The sequence below is a fragment of the Diceros bicornis genome, chromosome 39 (assembly GCF_020826845.1).
Source record: "Diceros bicornis minor isolate mBicDic1 chromosome 39, mDicBic1.mat.cur, whole genome shotgun sequence".
Taxonomy (NCBI): domain Eukaryota; kingdom Metazoa; phylum Chordata; class Mammalia; order Perissodactyla; family Rhinocerotidae; genus Diceros; species Diceros bicornis.
The window spans coordinates 22,736,091-22,759,449 of NC_080778.1; the positions used below are offsets into that span (position 1 = coordinate 22,736,091).

The 23,359-nt window shown below is 39.2% G+C and overlaps 2 protein-coding genes across 2 annotated transcripts in view; one reads left to right on the top strand and one right to left on the bottom strand.

The window, feature by feature from the left end:
* Window positions 1-8,140, bottom strand: part of ADAT2 (adenosine deaminase tRNA specific 2) — a 31,396-nt gene extending 23,256 nt beyond the window's left edge. Inside the window, exon 1 of the mRNA XM_058534204.1 lies at window positions 8,048-8,140. Coding sequence (XP_058390187.1) covers window positions 8,048-8,128 — 81 coding nt within the window. The 5' untranslated portion in view covers window positions 8,129-8,140. The remainder of the gene's footprint in view (window positions 1-8,047) is intronic.
* A 177-nt stretch (window positions 8,141-8,317) lies between these two features.
* PEX3 (peroxisomal biogenesis factor 3) overlaps window positions 8,318-23,359 on the top strand; it is a 40,573-nt gene continuing 25,531 nt past the window's right edge. Inside the window, exons 1-3 of the mRNA XM_058534202.1 lie at window positions 8,318-8,509; window positions 16,631-16,762; window positions 20,977-21,058. Coding sequence (XP_058390185.1) covers window positions 8,437-8,509; window positions 16,631-16,762; window positions 20,977-21,058 — 287 coding nt within the window. The 5' untranslated portion in view covers window positions 8,318-8,436. The remainder of the gene's footprint in view (window positions 8,510-16,630; window positions 16,763-20,976; window positions 21,059-23,359) is intronic.

Here is a 23,359-nt window from a genome sequence, read left to right on the forward strand (position 1 = left end):
GTACTTGACAGTTTGTCTGCTCTATCAACCTTTCCCTTCCTTTCCACCAACCCACATCCCTTTTTCCTTTTAAAATTCAGAAAGCATCCTGTAATTTATCTCAACTGACTTGCTCAGGACATTGTCGCCTATTACCTGATAGCACTTTATATCTGTCTCTTATTTTGTACCGTGGACATGTTACTTAACTATTTCATTTGTGCATGGCTTCATTCCAAGCACCATGCCCCAGGAGGCAAGCACTGGATCCAGGCGCTGGCAAGCCTGTCTCGCTCAGCTCTGCAGCCCTGGCACCAGCACAAGGCCTGAATCACGGGCAACACTTCGTCACTCCACATTTGTTGAAATGCATAAGTGTCTGTGCTTGACTTCTTTTTGAATTTCCCTCAGGCCTAGCACAGTGTTATACTAATGCTGGGCGCCCAGAAAATGTGTACTACAATAATATACAATTGATTTATTCCAGAAAACGTGCAATTTTTCTCTCTCTCCCTCTCCTCTCTCGTTAGATAGATAGATAGATAGACAGACAGACAGACAGATAGACACACACTCAATCTTTCTTTTCTTCCAATTATAAAGAAAGACAGATTCCAGGTGGAAAACCTGGAGGTAAGAAATCCACCTATCAAACAATAAAAACCCGGGGCCGGCCCCGTGGCTTAGCAGTTAAGTGCGCACTCCGCTACTGGTAGCCTGGGTTCAGATCCCGGGCGCACACCAATGCACTGCTTGTCGGGGCCATGCTGAGGTGGCGTTCCACTGCAAGTAGCAGGACGTGCAACTATGACATACAACTATCTACTGGGGCTTTGGGGAGAAAAAGGGAAAAAAAAAGAGGCCGATCGGCAATAGATGTTAGCCCGGGGCCAATCTTCCTCAGCAAAAAGAGGAGGACTGGCATGGATGTTAGCTCAGGGCTGATCTTCCTCACAAAATAAATAAATAAAAACCACTCACAATCCCAACACCCCAAAATATGATCAATGTTATTATTCTGTGACAGAAGTTTTTCAGGGTTTTTTTTCTATGCCTGCATATACATATTTGTAGTTTTAAAAAACATCAAATAGATTTATTCTATACATATAATTCAGCAGTCTGCCTTTTTATTTAGAAATATATTATAAACATTTCCCTACGTTGGGTAATATTTTTTCAGCACATGATTTTTCTAACGTTGCATAGTGTTCCTCTACATGAATATTTATGATTCATTTTGCTGGTCCCCTACTGTTTGACATTTACATTGTTTCAAATTCTTCAACACTATAAACGAGTGAAGAACTTCCCTATATATCTCCATCACTTCGTTGTGAATTATTCCTAGAAATAATTCTACGGCTCCTACAATGTGATTTTAAAAATAAAACTAAGAATAAAATTGGGCAGAAAATGTGCCTAGGCAATTCACAGAAGAAAAAAAAATCCAAATGTCTCATTAGGATGCTCAATACACGGTCGTCACGGGAATGAAACTGAAGAGGCAGAGAGATCCAGTAGTGTGTCCGAGAGCAGTAAGCAACCAAACACAGCCGATGGTGAACACACACAGCTGGGCTCAAATCACAGCTCTATCCTGACCAGCTCTCTAACTCTGGGGAATTTACCTAACTCTCTAAACCTCAATGTCCCCATCTGAAAATGAGGACAGTAATAACACCCACTTCCAAGGGCTACTGCGGGGCTTACACATTACAGCCCACAGGAAACACTGTGCAAAGCCCTGAGTCTAGAACATAATGAGAGTGCAACACTGTTACTTACTCTTATATTTGTTTCCAAGCCTAGACCCTTAGAATTACACGCTGTGATGATTAAAACAATAACCTTTATTATACGTTTAGCTCTCCAAAAGAAAACTGTCATGAAAAACAGTGATTTTACAAAACAATAATAAAGCAGATGACTTTAAAGTTTGATAACTTTATCAAAGAACAACAACAAAAGTAACACAGATGTTACTTCTCACCTATAACTGCCAAATGTTAAAGAGTGATAATTCCAGAGCCAGTGGGAATAGAGATGGGACAGGACATTCTTATACACTGGTGATGGAACTGGGACCATTTCAGACCAGTGCTATCCAACAGAACCTCTCATAGTAATGGAAACATCCTTTGATCTGTGCTGTCCAGTATGGTAGCCACTGGCCCGTTGTGGCTACTGAGTACTTGAAATGTGGCTAATGAGACTGAGGAACTGAATATTTAGTTCCATTTCACCTTAATTTAAATTTAAATAGCCATATGTGCTAGCCGCTACTATATTGGGCAGCACAGTTCTAGAAGGCAATCTAACAATATTTATATGGTTTCAAAAAAACACAGACATCCTTTGAACCACTATTGGTAGTCTATTCCACAGCAATAAAAGTACCATGGGGTGGGGGTGAGGGGAAGATAAACCAAAATGAAAATATTTATGGCTAAGAAAAAAAAAAGCAGTTCATAATTTAAAAGAGAATATATAATTCCACTAACGTGAAAATACACGTCAAAAGATAAATTTTAAAAAACCCACCACAAGGTTTTAACATTTAAAAAAGGTATTCATGTCTGTTAACACATAGACACAGCAATATATAGAAGGATACTCCCAAAATGTTTATAACGTTATCTCTGATGGTAGGATTTTCAGGTAATTATTACTTAATCTAAAATATTTTTTATAGCTTGAACTTCTTATGGCTATCAATTATTTGTAAAATCAGAAAAAGAAAACATTAAAATATTCTCATTTGGAAAAAATATATACCATAGAGGACATTACTGGGTCAAAGGATAAACCCAGTTTTAAGGCTTTTTTTATATCTACATAGTCAAACTGCCTTCTAGAAAGGGTGCCCCAATTACAGCAACCAACTAGCCAACTCCTCATACACACATACCCTTACCAACACCAAGCATTATAATTTTTTTCACCTTTGCCAACTTAACAGGTGAAAAATTCTCTTTTTAATTCAAATTTTATTTATTACTAGTGAAATTGCACTTTTGTTTACTTACTCACTATTGGTATTTCTTTTAGAAATATCATGTTCATATCCTTTTGACTTTTTCATTATTAGGGTACACATCTTTTCTTATTAGTTTGTAAAGATTCTTTATATATTAAGGTTATCAAACCTGTCCGTTTATGTATGTTGCAAATATTTTCCCGCTTTGTCATTTGCTTTGTTACTTTGTATCTTGCTTTTCAATAAGCAGATGTTTTCAATGTTTATGTAATTAAAACCTATCACTTTTTCTTTTATGTTTTCTGCCTTTGGTGGTATACTTTAAAGAGTCCATCTCCATTCCAAGTCCTCCAGGACTTCTCCCAATAAATACTAAACTTATTTACTACTGGTTCTTTTCTGTTTTTATTATTTTAATTCTATGTCTTCAATGAGATTTTCACATTTTTACTACAAAAATATATTGATACGCTTTAAAATGACCCATAACTTTACCATGTTAACTAATTATTTTAGTGTGTTCTCCTCTAGTCTTTGTTTATTTGATAAAAACAACAGCTTCTATTTACTGAGCATATTATATCAGGTGCTTTAGAAACACTATCTTTTAATCTATACAACCCTGTGAGATAGATATTATATACTCATTTTACAGGAGAGGACACTGAGGCTTAAAGGTTAAGAACTTGTCAAGGTTAGTTTGCTGTCAGTAGCCATTCTGGGGTTTGAACATAGGCCTGTCTAACCTCTAAACTTATATGTATAGTATAAAATAATTTATATTCTGCTTGTTTAATATTTATTGTTAATAATTGTTTAATATCACATGTAGTTGTGACAGCTAACTTTATGTTTGTATCTAATATCCATAACCATTTTAATAATAGCACATTATTCCACACAGTAATACACCACAATTCAATTAACCATTTCCCTTTATCAGAAGTTTGAAATGTTTCCTAGTTTTTCACTGTTACATATAACTGAAATGACAATGATTGTTTTTATCTTTCTAAATTATTTCCTTACGATAAATGCCACAGAACCATATTACTGGGTCAAATGAAATGAGCATTTTTTGTGACTGTTAATTATACTATGCCAGGTTGCCTTCCAAAAATGTTGTATCTATTAGACTGGTAGGGTTGTATCGATCTTTGTATAGCCTCACTAACTTTAGATGACATTTTAAAAAAACAGATTTTAAGCTTTCTCAAAAACTGTTTTCTTTCCTTTTATAACCCAAGCTTAAGTTTCTATATTAAAATCATAGACCAGGATAGAAATTTTCTAGCGCAACCCCTTTATTTTAAACACGAAGAAAGTGAGGTCCAGAAATTATATGACTTGGCTGTGTTCACCTGTCTGGTTGCATCAGAGCCAGACATTCTGGTTACTTGTACTGGCCATATAAACATGTCTCCTCTGTACTAATGGTATGAGGATGCTAGTATCGTCCCTATTATATATATACTGGACATTTCACTTCCAAATCCCTCGGTATACAGTAACCAGAGATTAACTTGCTGCCTCCAGATCTGCCACTAGCTATGCTTCTGGTCCAATCTTAAACTCAGAAGTACACAGAACACTTTCAACTACTTCAACAATTCTTTGCAATAATTTAGGATTTGAAGTTTCTCTGGTGTGGAGGGGATGGTTGAACAAAGCACAAGATTTATGACAAGCACTTTTCTCCCTTCGTTTAAGGCCTGAAAGAAACATGTACATACAGGCGAAATCAAAAAATCAGCTCGAAGTAAGGGTCTCCTTCACCTTGTGTAGGAGGACATAAACTACGTAATCACACCCCTTGGTGTTTATAACCCAATTAAGAGACTAAAATGTCAAGGCCAGAGAGATCTCAGAAACTTTTTGGGATTTCAACCACCTCATTTTATAGAATAGGAAGCAAAACCTTAGGAGGATAAAGCGACTTGCCCAAAGTCACAACAAAATGTAGAAAAAGTACTTAAGTGTTTGGCCCAGAAGTCTAAAGAGTGGTGCAGAGGCAAGTAGATGAAATATTCCAAGACATTAAGACCAAAAGATGCTTAACGGAAATAAAGACCCAAAATATAAAAGGATGGAAAGAAAACATAGTTCTGATTTGCAAGGTGGAAAAACTCAATGACTGATTAAACTTAGCTGTTTCTGAAACCACGATGAGTCTCCTAGGCAGCATCTCGAAAAATTTCATCTAAGCAAGCTCTACACATAAACATCCAGTGGCCTAGTGATTAAGTTCGGCGCACTCCGCTTCGGCGGCCAGGGTTCGGTTCCTGGGCGTGGACCTACACCACTCGTCGGCAGCCATGCTGTGGCAGCACACATACAAAATAGAGGAAGATTGGCACAGATGTTTGCTCAGGGCAAATCTTCCCCAAGCAAAAAAAAGGAAGATTGGCAACAGATGTTAGCCCAGGGCCAATCTTCCTCTGCGAAAAAAAAAAAAAAATTTACTCTGAGGAGGGCTCCTGAAGCAAATGAAAACAAATGGAAGAGACCAGAAATTCTGACTTCCCAGCATTCAGGCGACAATTGCCCTCCAGATCTCTCACCCATAGAAGGATACAAAAAGCAGCTTACTCCATGATATTTTAGGTTTCACACACCTTTATTAGTTTATCATCCTATTTGTTAAGAAGCTGCCTGACATATGATATTATTGAAATGAGTCCTGGGAGGAAGAGTGAGATTTTGATATCAGGTGAAAACTCTTTGAATTCAACTTGGAGAATCTAGTAACGTAAAAGAACAAACAAATCCATGTCACAAATAAAAAATCAATTTTTTAACGCATATGTGAACATTTTTTATAAAGTATCAGATAGAAGGTTATGTATCCTGTAAGTTTAATGTAGGAAATAAATTTTGAAGTGGGCTTAAAGAATGAGTCATGAAATCAAGTTAGTGGGTCACGACCAGCACTTTTTTTCAAAATGCAATAAAAGAGAAATACCAGGAAAACTGTACATGGGAAGGTTAAGTATTATTCTGTGAATTTTGTCTCAATTACAACTATGTGTGTGTTTACTGGGTTATAATACAAAATAGATTTTTTTAACTGAGTCACTTTCAAAAAAAGTATGAGAAACAAGTTTAAAAGAACATTATGCAAGTAACAGAAACAAACGGACAGATGCTCTAATGTATCACGGCTTAGAGAAAAATATTTGGCTGTAATAGTGAAAGGATGCAGGGGAAATAAGGTGAGAAGAGAACAGAGAAGAATATACCCAAATCAGTTTCAGTGCTGAATCCCCAATGCCGAGCTCAGTGCACTCAATAAACATTTGTGGAGTGAATAATACATAATTATGGAATTAATTAACTATAGGACCAGAGGCCAGGCCACTAAGGATAGGAGGAATATAATCAAAAACATGTATGAAGAAGATTTCCTTTATAGCAGCTTTAGAGAAATGTAAAACTGAAGGGCATTTCATATATGTATTTATGTGAGTGTGGACATATATTTATATACATATATATATATGCCAAACACACTATTATGGCACATATAAGCATGGGTAAAGCTTGGATTATACACAAATCTGATTAGAGCCCTCCTAATCAGCAGTCCTGAAGGGAGCAAAGGGAGGAAGTATAAGGACAGAGGGCGATGGATGGATAGATGGATGGAAGAATGGGTGGATGGATGGATAAATGGATGGATGAATGGATGAATAGCAGAATCTGTTTGTACAGGGACTTGGCTTTATCTTGTGAAGGGAGGAAATGTAAGGACAGAGGGCATAGGATGGATGGATGGATGGATGGACGGATGGAAGAATGGGTGGATGGATGGATGGATGGATGGACGGGTGGATGAATAGATGGATGGATGGATGGATGAATAGATGAGTGAGTGAATGAATGAATGAATGGCAAAATCTGTACAGGGACTTGGCTTTATCTTGTGAAGCGAGAAAGTATAAGAACAGAGGGCATGGGATGGATGGACGGGTGGATGGATGGATGGATGGATGGATGGATGGAGTGGGTGGGTGGGTGGGTGGATGGATGAATGGATGAATGGGTGGGTGGGTGGATGGATGGGTGGATGGGTGGGTGGTGGGTGGATGGATGGGTGGGTGTGTGGATGGGTGGATGGGTGGACGGATGGATGAATCGATGAGTGAATGAATGAATGGCAAAATCCGTCTGTACAGGACTTTGCTTTATCTTGCTAAGGGAAGAAGTACCAGGACAGACGGCATAGGATGGGTGGGTGGATGAATGGATGTATGGATGGACGGGTGGATGGATGGATGGATGGATGGATGAGTGAATGAATGAATGGATGAATGGATGGATGGATGGACGGTGGATGGATGGATGGTGGATGGATGGATGGATGAGTGAATGAATGAATAGATGGATGGTGGATGGATGGACGTGGGTGGATGGATGGATGGGTGGGTGGGTGGGTGGGTGGATGGGTGGGTGGACGGATGGATGAGTGAATGGATAGATGGATGGATGAGTGAATGGATGGACAGACGGTAGATGGATGGATGGACTGTGGATGGATAAGTGAATGAATGAATGGATGAATGGATGGATGATGGATGGACGGTGGATGGATGGATAGATGAGTGAATGAATGAATGGATGGACGATGGATGGACAGTGGATGGATGGCTGAATGGACGAGTGAATGAGTGAATGAATGGCAAAACCTGCCTGCACAGGGTCGTGGCTTCACCCTGCTCTCTACCAGAGACATCCTCGGGCTCTTGCCTTCCCCTGGGTGGGTTCCAGGGGTCATAAACGAGGTGACTGCGCGGGTGGGCGGGCGTGTCCACGCGCACGGGCCGCAGCAGAGGCACAGGGGTAAGCGTGGCGCACGCTCCACGCGCGCGACAGAGCAAGACTTGTGTGTCTCCTCTCTGCCTCCCCCGAGTCCCTGTGAGAGCGGGCTCAGGACACCTCCGGCCCGGGAGAGCCGGCGTCCACCCAGAGCCCGCGACCCCACGGAGACCAGCGCGACGAGCAGGCGCCCCCGGTCCGTCTGCCCGAGCGCGCGGGCCGGGGAGGCGCGGGGAACGCCCCCGCCCGCGGCCTCCCCTCCCGGCTCCTCACCATCTGCATGGCCTCCTCCATCCACTTCTCGGTCTCCTCCGGCGACGCCGAGCTCGCGCTGGACGCCGCCTCCGCCTCCATCCCCACGGGGGCCGCCGCCACGGAACGCGGAGGGTGCGGGCTCCGGTTTCCGGGGGAGCCGACCGGAGACGCACCGGGGAGCGCATTCCGGGCGGACCCGGGCGCCCCTGCCCAATGAGCGGCGGCGGCGGCGCCTCGAGGCCACGCCCCCTGCCCGCCCCGGCGCCGGGCTCTGCGGGAAGTCGCGTTGGCGGCTTCTGAGCGCGCCGACGGCGGTCCTGCAGGGTCCTCGGGGCCGGGGGGCGAGGAAACGGCCTTCCGGTGACCCCCCACCACCCCTAGGCAGCCCGCGCCCCCGGGGCCTGAGGATGCTGAGGTCTACGTGGAATTTTCTGAAACGTCACAAAAAGAAGTGCATCTTCCTGGGCACGGTCCTCGGAGGTGGGTGACAGCCCTCTTGGAAAGGGGGAGCAGGGGTGGGAGAAAGGTGACTTCTGAAATAGAGACCGGCGACCATAATGCGGGGGATGGAGAGGGGATTCGTGCAGCCATCGGGTGGGGAGCCGGGGGACAGACCAAGGTCCTGTGCATCTCTGCACCTGGGAATCTGCCCTTTGCCCCCACGCTGCCCCTTCCTCTGCTTCTCGCCTGTCCTTTCTTCTCACGGACGTGTGGAGAACCCACCACCATGAAGTTTCTGCTTCAAGGCACCCTTCTCTTACAGACACACGTTTCTTCCTTCTCTTCTGTTGGTTCCCTGTGAGATTCTTTGTTTCTTTCTGTTTGGCATTCTGGGTCCTTTGTTTGGCTTGCACTCTTGGCAGAAGTTTCATAATAATCCAGGAGAGTTACCTAAGCCTGCACTTGGAGCGTTGTTTCAAGTTCATCTGAATTTTTGAAAACAGCACGGTTGTGCTGACGGGCTGGAAAATATATACTAGACAAGAGAGACACAAACCGATATTTTGGGTCTGTTTCTGCTATTTTAGAATGTAAACTATGCAGTAAATTATGCAGTAGGAAAGCGCTTGCGGGACGTTGTGCAATCTTTCTCAGGATCTTCAAGGTTGGGATCAAAGCCCACCCAGCTGTCATAACTGGGTTGCACAGGCTGACGTTTAGAAACAGATAAAATAACAATCTTGAGAGCCTCTTCCTCATATGACGGTCATGTCGTAATATGCAGGGATTTGAAGGAGAGAATAAAAAGCCTCGTGAGGTGTAGGAGAAGGAAATGTGGGAATTAAGAGGGAATTTTTAGAATTTGAGTTTTTCGAGAGACCTTATCACTAACTACATGCTTTGGTTACAGAGAAACTTAAAAAACAGAAGTAAATAAAAAACAAGAACAGAAGTTTCCCAAAGAATTTGATTGCTTTTCTCTTACAAGTAGATTATATTCCGTTGTGCCTAAACAATTTGAAATTAGCAATACTTTTAGCATCAATAATTCAGATCTATTGATTCTTGAAAGTTTGGAAAAGGCTTCCTGTTGATTAGGCAAGGAGAGTCTTTTCCTTGTCTCTGAGGTCTATCATAAATCGATAATGAGCAAATGTAAATTTTTATCACATGCTTTGAGAAATCCTTTATAGATAAAATGTATTTTCTAGTATCTTCGGCCACTGATATTTAATGTGTATTTAAATTATGCTAAGACTACTCAATCCATTTTATTTGTAGAAGCTAAAGATATATGTGTGACGGAAGAAGTATAAATAAAATATTTTTACCACTACTCAAGGAAGGAAAATAATCTGTCTTTAGCAATCTCAGAAAGAATAGCGTACCCCATCAGACTTGTAGAACAACGTAATAGTGGATTAGAAATAATCGTAGGGGAAGCAAAAGAGTATAATACTTAAGAAATAGTTATAGATTTTTTCAAAAACCTATTGAGAGCTTCATAGTTACAGATTAAGAGGAATGAAAAAGAAAGAAAAAGGTTCAGAGGGACAGAAAGAAAATAATGCTAGTGTTTTAAAACAAAAAAGGAGATCAATCTAAAAAGAAAAAAGAGTAGATGACTGTAGATTGGCATTTATTTGAGCCTCATATTCTTTCTGCTTCAAGGGAAAGGTCCTATAACGTGTTACATTTCAGTTAATCTAATTTAAGAAATATTTATCGAGTGCCTGTAGTGTTGAAGGTAATATGATTGGAATTACAAGATTTACAGAGATGTTTAATAGTAATAGCTGCCATTTATTGGGGCACTGTGGCCACTGTGCTGAGTTCTTCTATTCGGTATGGATGACAACTAGGGTAGTTATTGTTATCCTCATTCAAAAATATGGGAACTAGAGCACTAAGAACTTAAGAAACTTGCCCAGGGTCTCAGAGCTAGTAACAAGGAAGCTAGAATTCAGACCCAGGTGTATTAGATCCCCAAGAGATCCTACATTCTCTTTCCACACTGGACCACTTTGCCTTCATGGATTTCATGGTCTGATAGGGATGGAAAACAAGTGTCTTAGTCCATTCAGGCTGCTATAACAAAATACACAGACTTGGTGGCTTATAAACAACAGGAATGTATTTCTCACAGTTCTGGAGACAGGAAGTCCAAGATCAGGGTGCCAGCATGGTTAGACGAGGGCCCACTTGCAAGTTGCAGACTTCTTGTTGTATCACCATGTGGCAGAAGGGCTAGGGATCTCTGTGAAGTCCCTTTCATAAGAACGCTAATCCCCTTCATGAGGGCTCCACCCTTGTGACCTAATCACCCCCAAAGACCCCACTTCCTAATACCATCCCATCAGGCATTAGGATTTCAACATATGGATTTTGAGGGGACACAAACATTCAGACCATAGCAACAGGTATACAAATAATTAAAATACAAAACAATAAGAGAGCTGAAAAAAATGCCCTACAGATTAAACTGGCAGATAGCACGTGCAATTGTAAAACATTAGGAAAGGACTAAAGGGAAGAAGAGGTACATTTTGACAGGCCTGAAAGCTAGGTAAGATACCAACATGCCTGCTCAAAGAAGTTTGGCCATTCAGTAGTGGGAAAAAACCTAAGTAAAAACTTTGAGTAACAGACCTTCTTAAGTAGGAATTTCCTGCATTTTGGATAGTAACTGCTTTAGACCAATTGGTACAATTTGACCAATTTATGAAAAGACTAGAGCAGTGGTTCTCAAACTTTTTGGCCTGAGGTTTACTTTACACTTTTAAAAATGAAGGACTCTAAAGAGGTTTTTAAAATTTGTATCTATTAATAGTTGCCATTTTAGAAATTAAAACCAAGAAATTTTTTAAATATTAATTAATTTTAAAATAACAATAGCAAACCCATTACTTCTTAACATAAATATTTTCAAAAAAAAATAGTGAGAAGAGTGGCATTATTTTACATTTTTGAAAATCTCTTTACTGTCTGGCTTAATTGAAGAAAGCTGGGTTCTCATATCTCTTCATGCATTCAGTCAGTTGTGATACGACGTGTTATGTAGCCTCTAGAATACTCCACTGTACAATCATGGGAGAATGAAAATGAAAAAGGCAAATAGCATTTTAGTGTAATTACGAAAATAGTTTTGATGCACAGATCCCCTGGGAGGGTATTAAACACCTCAGGAGTTTCCAAGCCATGCTTTGAAAACCACTACACTAGAGAAAGTGTTGCAGAACAGAGAACAACCAGATTCATATTTATTGGCTTACTGATTTCCAAAAATCCCAGAGCATTGGTTTATATTTTATATCGTAATCCCTGTAATTTCTGGTCTTTTCAGTTTTTCATTTATTCATTCATTCATTCTTTCATTCAACAAACATTTGACTGAGAGTAAGAGCCTACTCTCACTACATCGGGCTCTGGAAACACAAAGGAAGAAGTCACAGTTCTTGACATTGGGGAACTCACAGTGCAGTCTGGAAAGCAGAAATGGAAATAAACAGAAGTGGTACAGTGATAGAATTATAGTACCATAACAGAGCCGGGTGCTGTGGGACTATCAAGGAGAGAGAAATGGGAAGATGTCTGGCAAGCTTCACTCAAGACTCCACTTGAGTGAAGTTGTACAGCTAACAGAGGAGAAGGGGCCCAGCAGGAAAGAGGGATGGATGTCCAGCAGATACAGAGACATCGCTTTTGATGAATCCAAGTGTATCTCACTACAGCTAAGCACAGGGAGCAAATGGGGAGTGGCACAAGATGAATTTGGAGAACTAGCTGAGTGCAAATTGTGAAGGCCTTCCTTATTGTGCCGTTCTTCTGAATTTGGACATTATCCTGTGTATCAGTGCTTCTCAGACTTTAGTACGGACAACAGTCACTTAAGGGGCTTAATAAAAATATAGAATCCTTTTGCCCAGATTCTAATTCTTTAGGTACGGAGTGCAGTTCATTAATTCGTTAATTCATTCAGCAAATATTTATTGAGCTCCGATTTGTACCAATATTATGTATTGGGGGTGCAGCATCGTATAAGACAAGACATTTGGGGATGTTTTCGAGGAACTTCCTTAAAGGCTACATTTTTGACAAGTACCCCCAACCAATTCTGAGTGGAACAGAGAATGCCTGTTAAGAAGTGATGGCAGGGTGTTGAAGCAGTTTAAACACAAGAATGTCAGATTTAAGTTTCAGAAAATTGCTTTGCATATAAAAGATGGATTGGAAAGGTGTGAGACCAGAAACAAAAGAGGAAAGTTAGGAAGCTGTCAAACCTGTTCAAGAGCATTAATATTCAGGGTCTGAATGAAGACAGTGATGAAGGAGTTGGAGTACAGTGGCAAGATTTAGAAAATATTTCTGAAATAGAATCAGAATGGCAGGTCTCTTGGTTTGAGAGTGATGTTAACAGATTATTTTCGAACTCTTATTGAAATTATTAATCTAGTAAAATAGTTGTATTGCAGAGATTTTCATCCAGGAAGAGAAGATTGAGATGGTTTTAAAAACCCATATTTATTATATGGAAAAACTAGAAGATATTTTGCTTTACCAGCAGTGTTCTGAAAGGAAACCTCAAAACATTTTACGTTTATTTTTTTGAGGTATTTAGTGAATGTTTTCATTATCCATAAAGTCATAGCTACAGAAGAAACTTGAAAGCTCATATAATCATATAGTCACATCAATATAATCATATAAATCCCATATAATTCTGTAATGAAATTTTATGAATGAAGAAATTTAGGGGGCTGGCCTGGTGGTGCAGCAGTTAAGTGCGTGCACTCTGCTGCGGCGGCCCAGGGTTCGCAGGTTCGGATCCCGGGCGCGTACCAACACACCGCTTGTCAAGCCATGCTGTGGCGGCGTCCCATATAAAGTAGAGGAAGATGGGCATGGATGCTAGCCCACGGCCAGGCTTCCTCAGCAAAAAGAGGAGGACTGATGACAGATGTTAGCTCAGGGCTAATCTTCCTTCCAAAAAATAAATAAATAAAAATAAAGTCTAATATGAAAAAATTAAAAAAATAATAATAATAATGTAAGAAAAAACAAAGAACGAAATTTAGACCAAAAGAGAAGACGGGACTGGCTCCAAGTTCCCTACCTCGTTGGTCCCACAGCCATCAATATCTACTATCTTCCAAGCCAGAATTCAAGCAGCCAGCCCGGTGTATAGTTGATCCTGAGCTCCATATTTTAGCTAATGAATTCTCTACCTTCATTCCTATTTTCCTAGGGAGACAAATCTGACAAAATCAGAATCTATGAATTTTGAGAAAGAGAGCCTGGGTAAATTAGACCTTGTGTATGTGCTTACTTCACTGCTAAGTCAAGAAAAATAATGGATTGAGGGATTTTAGCCTAATTCCATTTATTAGTTTGCTAGCGCTGCCATAACAAAGTACCACAAACTGAGTGGCTTAAAGCAATAGAAATTTACTGACTCACAATTCTGGAAGCCAGAAGTGTGCTGGCAGGATTTGTTCCTTCTGAGGGCTGTGAGAGAAAGATCTGTTCCAGGTCCATATTGTTGGCTTCTAGATGGCCATCTCCTCCCTCTGTCTTTACATCATCTTCACTATACATGTCTGTATCCAAGTTTCCTCTTCTTATAGGAACACCAGGCATAATGGATTAGGGCCCACCCTAATGACCTTTTAACTAGATTACCTCTGTAAAGGCCCTGTCTCCAAGTAAGGTCACATTCTGAAGTACTGGGGCTTCAAATATGAATTTTGGGGGATGACACACTTCAACCCATAACAATTCATTTTCTTCTTTCAGCTTTAGTTAGAATGTACTACATTTATCAAACAAATATGGTAGCCTGAAAAATTTTTATCAAACCCTGTTGAGAATCTAATGAACGCAATGGACCTTCTCCCCAGGAAAACACATATACCAGTCAAATTTACTGTTATTCCAGGAAATTCTTAGCTATACAAAGAGTGTCATTACAACATTTCATTTTATACTATTACAATTATTTGAGAAATAATAATCATTTTATACATAACTTTTAGCATTCTGTTGTGCAAATTAAATTCAAGCAATTCTTTGAGAAGTAGTTGGTATATAAATAGAGTTGCCTGTCAAAGGGTTACTTTGTAAAACATAAGTAGTTTCTTCATTCTGTTCGTATTGTGACATTGTCACCAATTGATTAAGGATGGATTATAAGAAAGGTGTCTATGAAGCCACTTATGTGAACTTTTATTTGTTCTTTAAGCATGATTATAATATTTATTTGTACAAACATAGCAATCATACTTTATTTCTGTCTAATTATTTGTTGCACATACCCTTTTACTGAACTATTATTTGTGTGTGTGTGTGTGAGGAAGATCGGCCCTGAGCTAACATCTGCCAATCCTCCTCTTTTTTGCTGAGGAATTCTGGCCCTGGGCTAACATCCATGCTTGTCTTCCTCCACTTTATATGGGATGCCGCCACAGCATGGCCTAACAAGCAGTGTGCCGGTGCGCGCCTGGGATCCGAACCGGCGAACCCCGGGCCGCCGCAGCGGAGCGCGCACACTTAACCGCTTGCGCCACTGGGCCAGCCCCTGAACTATTATTTTTAAGAACATATAGCATGTTATCAGTTCATGTGTAATGCTTATATTGGTGAAATAATTCAGAATATGTGTTTGCAGTTCCTAGAGGGCTGCCTCCTTCCCAAACTGTGACAAACAGACCAAATCCAATTATTTAGGTCATGCACAGTACTTAGGTTCTTTTTGGTAGATATTGGGGGCCACAGACAGCTGGAGGCAGGTGAGGATTAGTTACTCCCCTACAACCTTGTTGCCAGGTTATAATGAAACGAATTCTGGCACACATGAAAACATCTATTAGCAAGCAGAGATAAACTGTATCATAACTTGTTCAGTAAACCTATTGAAGTCCCAGTGTCTTTTTTTGGTGCTACAACAGAACCATGCATAAAAGATTTACCTGAAGCAAAGGCAGCAGTGTTCTAGCTGTAAAGGACTCTGCTGGCCTTTTGGTTAACTCCTTTGACTAAGAATTCTCCAGACTAGCAGCTGAGGATTCAAAGCTAAGCTATTCCTAAGGGTGAAGGACTTGCTAGATTCGTATATTCTTCTTCAAGTGAGTAGTACTAAAATGTTTTGGCTAATCCAGTATCTTAAACACTACTAATGAAAATCTGTTTCCAGTATTCATTATGCTAGCTAAAAGTTAGTTGAAGTGCTTAAACCTTGGAGTTTGGCTTTCGATCACATGCTAACTGACCACTCTGGAGTGTTCATATTCCCAGCTGGACAACTGACTGCCCCTAGGGTATGGACCAAAATATGCGCATTTATATCATACTGTCCGTGCTGAAATGTGTCAAAGTAACTTGCAGGCCACATGACCCCACCTGTATTTTTATACTACAGTGTTATAATTTAGGAATTTTTGTAGCCTCTTCTCCCTCCCTTTTTCACTTAAGTTACTAATTTTAGATGTCTGCCTGACTACCTATCTTTCTTTTGTTCTTCCTTTTAAAATTATCTTATATTTTTAAAAAGTATTATATGTTGTTTGAAGACTATATGGAAAATATAGAGAATCAAACAGAGGGAAAAAATCACCTGCTATCCCACTGCTCAACAATAATCATTGTTGATTTTATGTTAGAAATTAAAACACATGTTTTTCTGTGCATCTACTTACATTTGTTAAAAGCAAAACTTCCAGGATCTTATTTTATCATCTAACAATATAATATGGATATTTCCTTGAGTCATTAACTATTGACAATGTGGTTTTTAATAGCTATGTAAGATTCCATTGTCTGGATAAAACATAATTTGTTTAAACAATTCCCCATTGCTGGACATTTAGAATATCTCCAGTTCACTATTAAGGGCATGGCCAGACTTTGTAGACTTAATTCCTTTATGTTTCTCCAGACCTGGTCCTTCTGTACCCATCTGCCCTTGGCTATTAAAATGCCAATCTCTTTTTCCTTCTCTTTAGGTCACAATTCTTTAATTTAGGTTTTTAAAAGTTGTAATTTTTAGCTTGTCACTAATATAAGCCTTCTGTTTGGATAAAGCCGGTTAAAAATACTGTTTGGAATTTTTAATACTCTAATTAACTGAATTAATATACTAGCTTGTTTTAAAAAAAATAATTTTAGGAGTATATATCCTGGGGAAATATGGGCAGAAGAAAATCAGAGAAATACAAGAAAGGGAGGCTGCAGAATACATTGCCCAAGCCCGACGACAGTATCATTTTGAAAGTAACCAGAGGACTTGCAATATGACAGGTAAGGCAAAGAGAAATATTTGTACCTGTATAAAGCTACTTGATGATTTGTGTTAATTTGCATACCTCAGGACCGAAGTTAGAGGAAAAGACAAAGGAAGAACGATAAATCTAGCAAGTATTTACATGATTTAACTGAAATACATCATTTAGTGTGGATTTTAAAAATCACTGTAAATCAATATACACTATAAATGCCTGTTCATTCATTTTATTTATTCATTAGGTAAATACTTCGGTTACCCAGCACTGGGGAGACAGAAGGTGAACAATAAAAAAAAAATCCCTGACCTTCAGAGTTTATATGCTAGTGAGAGAAAAAGATGATAAACAACAAATAAATAACTATAGGCAATGATGGCTGCTATAAGGAGAATAAAGCTGTGTGAGGAGTGGAGCAAAGACAGGGTAGTCAGCAGATCAGGCCTATTTGAGGAGAAACCTGACCGTACAGTGGAGGGAGCCGTGCAAAATGTCTGAGGTGGGAACAAGTTTGGCACGTCCAAGAAACAGCAAAAAGGCTGTGTAGCTAGAACAGAATGAGCAGTGGGAGAGTGCTAGGAGGTCAGGCTACAGGGGTGGGCTCATCCCGTTGGGCCTTCTGTGTCATAGTAGAGAGTCATGAGTGTGTTAAATTTACGGTAGACAGCTGCAGACCTGTAAGTCCAGTGCAGTACTACACTCAGTCCATGTTAATTAATGGTAAACCTCCTGGGCGGCTGCCACCACAAAATCAGCTGCCCATATTTGAAGAGAACAAGGTGTTATGTTATAACGGACATAACTCCTTGAAGAGTTAGTTCTCAGATCCACGTCAAACCTGTTTTTCTTTTTTATTGTTTAAAAAAGCTTAATCCTTTAACATTTCTTTCAAGAACAATTAATTTAGAAAAAAACTTTTGAAGGTGGGTTCTCTTTGTTCAATTTTGAAAGTAAAATTTTTTTCAGAGTGGAAGTGACTTTATTATTAGTTCAGTCTCATTTGACAGATAAAAAAGCTGAGGTTAAGGTTGAGAGACACATCCAAAGTTACAGCTGGGATATGATTTTTAATATTTGAAGTAATAATACTTCATTCTATAAAGCAAGCAGTAATCATAAATACTGTATGTAATGACAAATTGATAAGGCCCGGTGAGTAAGAGCACAGGCTTGAGGGAAAGGCAGATCTGGGTCAGTTCCCAGTGTTGCCTTGTAACATCTGTGTGTGTTGGGCAAATCTGAATCTCATTCTGTGTCCTCTAGAAAATGATCATCATAAAACCCACTTCATACATGTTTTGTGAGAATGTGATGAGATAATGCATATAAAGTGCTTGGTACATAATAAATACTCAGTAAATGATAACTTTTTAAAAATTGCGTAATTCTTTAAATTGATATTTAGCATTTAATGTGGTGCTGCCAAGGACATTTTAGTGAATTTTTAGGGCATAAGAACAGTCCATTTCTGGTTATTACTCAAATTTTCAGAAAATACAAAAAGGTGGGTCCTGGGATCTCAAAATACATCTCAGATTGACAGGGACCTGTGGTCACTTTGGGTCCTCTGGGAAGCAGATGCTAAGATGGGACTAGACTTACTGGGGGAAACACCTGTGAATCATAAAGGGGAGGGAGCAGCAGTGGGCATGGAAAGTGCAGGTCTGACCCATGAATGGAAACAGAGGGAAGGAACATTAGGTAAGAAGAGTCTCCCACTACAGCACAGTTCCAAGAAAGTTTTGACAGGCCAATAGGGTTCCCTGGTAGAGGGGTCCTGCAGGAATGGGCCTGTGTCGGTATCCCCACCAAGCACTGTCATTGGCTGGGAGCAGTGCAGACGCCATAATGGATCCAGAGGGATGGCTGCTGAGGCTGTCAGTTAACTGTGCTCCTCCCCACGGAAGACGTGGGTGGCACATTTCCATGACCACCACAACGCTCAGATGAGTAAATAGCTGACTATAGACAATTGAAAATAAAATATGGTGATCAGTAGGAGCCAAAATATAGGTTCACTGAAAACCTTTCCAAATTAGCCTTCTGGTATGCGTTGAAAATGGGCTTACAATCATATGATTAAATTTCTATCCTTTTGAATAAGATGTAATGGATATACTAAAAAAAATTTAGTACTTTTCGGTAAATATAACTAGTTTTTTACCCGGATAGTTGGTTCCAATTTGAAAGCATCTGTCTAATGGAACGCTTCTGTGCCCTGCCCATTGGCTTTATCTTCCTCATGATTTTACTAAAGATTTGGGAGGAGTGCTTATTAAATTTACACACGCCACAATGCTTGGAAACACAGCTTCACACAAGTGAAGTTTCAGGATGCAAAATAGTCTTGTCCCTTTTAAGTGCGAGACTGGGATAAATGAATTGTTCTGCTTTAAAAGTCAGTGGTACAAATACAGAATTACCGCTTGGAGTGATGGGTAAGGATTGGGAATTCTAGCTAAGCATAAGCCTGTTTTGAACAAACAGTATGATGTGATTTCTAGAAATACTAATTTAATCTTAGACTACAGTAATAAAGAGTGTGTGGTTCAGATCAAAGTCAGAGTACAGGTCCATTTCTGCCTCTCACGTGTTAAGAAGATACAAACTGGAATGTGTCAGAAGAAGCCAAATAAGGATGATAAGAAGGAGAGCTAACACTCACTGAACTTCGCCATGTGCAAAGAAGCACTATTCTAAATGCTTTCTGTGTCTCAGTTAATCTTACAACAGTCCTATAAGGTAGATCCAGTGTTATCCTCAGTTTGCAGAGGAGGGAACTGAGGCACAGAGAGGTTCAGTAATTTGCCCAGGGTCACACAGATTCATAGCTGGCGAAGGGTTGGCTTGTGATTTGTGGTTGGGCTGGGGATGTTTACCCTGGAGAGCAGATGGCTGCAGGAAGACGTGAATGCTGTGTTCAGCTGCATACAGAAACGTATTTGTTCAGTGTTAACACAGATGGTTAGAAGAACAGACTTGTTTTTGGATGAATAGGCTGAAGCGGGAAGTAAAAAGCTCTTTTGTCTCCGGAGAATTGTTGGAGAGACTCCTCTCAAATCCTGTTGTTATACCACATAATCTTTAAACTAATTCCCTACTTACCCTATTTTCTGAACATATTTCTGAAAAGCCTTGCTTTTTCTTGGGTAAGGTGACACACCATGCTTGGGCTAGTTATATAGACCACGTACACTAAGAGATGAGCCACCACTTACGTTAGCCCTGAGCTACTACTTCTGTTAATGGTCTACAGGACTTGGGGATTTAATGGTACAGCTGGAGCAAATATGCTGAAGCTACACGGTGCGGCGCTGAAATAAATGCCTAGACTAGGTTAACAGCTGAATTTTCTATAGAAAAAATAATATGGATTTTGTAATTAATATGTCTTGCCTAGTCAAGAAGTAAAAAATCATGCACTAAAGTTTTTCCTTTTAGAATGTGGCATTTATGATCTCTTGATAGTTTTTCATTTTGTTTTCATTACTTAGTGTTAGAAACTCATTTTAAATTTATTCATGTAGAATTTCTCCAGCATTTCTTATGCCATGCGTAGAGCCATAAATAAAGCAACTCCCGTAAATTACATGCAATCTTTTCCCCATAGAGTTCTGTATCTTATTTTATCTTTCTGTTATTCTTGGTAGTTACAGGCAGTAGCTGTTGGCAAAACCAAAACTGCGGTTCCGCAGCTCTTAATTCCTAGCCTGACACTCTTTTGTCCAGATTATAAATGCTTTTTGCTTTGTAGTATTTAATAAACTTTTTTTCTAAAATTAGAAATAAAATATGAAGCAAAAAGTATAGCTAAAGATAAAAATGTTTTTAATCATTTTATTATATCAGAAATAAACATTTATTGTAAAAACAATTGAGGAGTACAGAAAAGAAGAGAAAAAAAAGAATTGTCCATAATCCATGCTGCCAAGACCACCACTGTTAACATCTGGGAATAATGCCTCCCATTCTTTCTTCTGTGTGTCCTTGTTCACATTGCCGTGATCATAGTACATGTATAAGTTTGTCCACTTCACGTAAGCAGATAAATGATTCATTAGTATATAATCAGTTTTTATTATTATTAATCATGATAATTTGAAAACTCTAGCTCTGACCTTCCCTCCCAACCCTTGCTAGCTGCTAGTCTGTGCTGTAGCCTAAACAGTCTGCATTTCTCAATGAGGGCAGTCATATCACTTGTGACCTTTCTGTTTTCTGTTCGTATCACAGTGCTGTCCATGCTTCCAACGCTGAGAGAGGCCTTAATGCAGCAGCTCAATTCTGAGAGCCTCACAGCCCTGCTGAAAAACAGGTGAGTGCAAGTGACAGCATTTTTCATTTATACACTACCTTAAAGTTTATCGAGTGAACTGAAATACTTTTCAGACATCTTTGTTTCCTTATTTTTCTTTATAATTAAAGCATATAATGTATAAGCTGATTTAGAAAAAATATTTACTAACTATATCATTGAATTCATATTTTATTTTGTCCATTTATTTATGCTCTACCTTGATCCACAAAGCATTTAGGTCAACAATATTTGTATGTGTTCTGGTTTCATATAAATAGATCTAAGATGTCATTTCAACGTTGTTCAGGAATTTAGTTATTGAATGCTTATTGCAAGTGTTCCTGAACCAGATGATGTGAAGCTGTGTTAAACATTGTGCTTCTTAAAGAGTTTACGGTGTAATAGGTAAAGCATGTGAACGTCCATTTTAGATACTAAGGCATGCGAAGTTACATTTTATGTTATTAACAAAGTGGAGTACAAATGTAACGTGAGCATACCGTAATGACAGTTCACCTTACCGTGACAGTTTACTGTGTACAAAGCGCTTTCACACACATGACCTTGTGTGTGGAGTGCAGTATGTGTCCGGGAATTGTAATGTAGTGCGATGCTGTGTTCTTTTGACAAGATTTCCGGAAGGATGGGTTATTAGTTTAATGAACAACGTGAGGAGAAGTGGTTTCACTAAATAAATTTTCATCACTGAAAATTTACTGAAATAGTCACTTTCCTTGTATTCCCCCTCCAATAGCCAGAGAGAAGGAAGTGCTATTTCTGGAGAATCTCTCTGTGCCAGGCCAGTGCTAGACACTTTACATACATGCGCCCATTTAATTTTCACAGTATCCTTGTGAAGCAGATGTTATCATCTCCATTTTGCAGATAGGAAATAACAGGTTAAATAACAAGCTGGGAAATTTCTTTGAAAACATTTTCTATAGTCAGAAAATACCTCCCAAAATAGCAATAGATTTGTATACTTGGGATTTTTTTTTAATCTGATTAAAGTATAATGCTGGTGATACGGGGTTTCCCCCTAAATTTCATCATTCTTAAAGATTGACACACTTTCATCACTACTTACAGATGTAAGGTTTAATTTATAAATTAGTTCATATAATTATATGAAGAAGAAGCATATAAGCAGATTACTCTCAGTCAGATAAATGTTTAATTACCACCAGTATGTACGTAGTAGAGTATAAAGAAATATGTACATCAGTAGGAGATAAAGAAAAGAAATAGATTTTAATTGCCTTCAGTTTTAGTCTTATTGGGGGGACAGGACAAATGAACTAAGCGAAGAGCACTTTTATAAAAGCAACATAAGAGACACAGTAAACGTAGTGGCACTCTCCCCTCCTGGTGACTGTCTTGCCTACAAGGCCCTGTGTTCCCTGTGCTTTGGAGGATTCAAGATAGTTCAGATAAGGCCTCTTTCCCGTTAAGACCTTGTCATCCAAAGGAGGAAGTAGATGAAATAAATGATCATATTCAAGGCATATTATGTTTAGTCTGTGGTAAAGCAGTAAAAGGAAAATATGGGGAGAAAATGTGGGAGGCCAGAGAAGAAAGGGATTAATTGTGGTGGATAACCGTGGACAGCTTTAAAGAAAAGCCGTCGTTCCTCTTTCCTGACTCAGTACACAGAGAGGAGAATTCCGTAAATTCCTCAGAGTTTAAGATGGGCAACAGTTCTTATTCGCTGTTTCCTCTTTAAATATTGCAATGTTATTTTTTTCTTGCCTTTCTTTTGATTTGAAATTACTGTTTGCTATTTGGGAGTAAAAGGGTCCATTTGAAAAATATTTGCTTAAAGGGGGGCTTGAGCCCTTACAAAGTGTGATTAAATAAAGCCTCCAATCTTATGATTGCTTTTGTATTAGTTTTCAGTCAACTCCGGTCTCATATAAGCCTGTCAAGCAAGTTAATTTTCTCTTTAAGCTAATTATGATAATAACTAATCAGAAATAAATAAAAGATTTGATAGTTTTATTAGTTTTGTAATAGCAACTAAAAATCCACACACTTATTGAAGATTGATAATGGCAGTGAATTTTCAGTGGCAAAGAATCTTAAACATCCTCCATGACAAGAGAGGTATAACATTGTGAAAGGATTAGTTTAATTCTTAAACAGATGTTTTAGTGACATTAAAGAGTCTCATATTTAACTTGGAGTTATCCATTTCCATCAGACAAATCATTTGAGAGGAATCTTTGCTTAAAAATTACTTTGTTCTACATAAATTTGAAATCGGAATCTTTAAAAAAGATAATAAGGTGAATTCTTTTTCGTTTTTTGAAAAGGCGTACA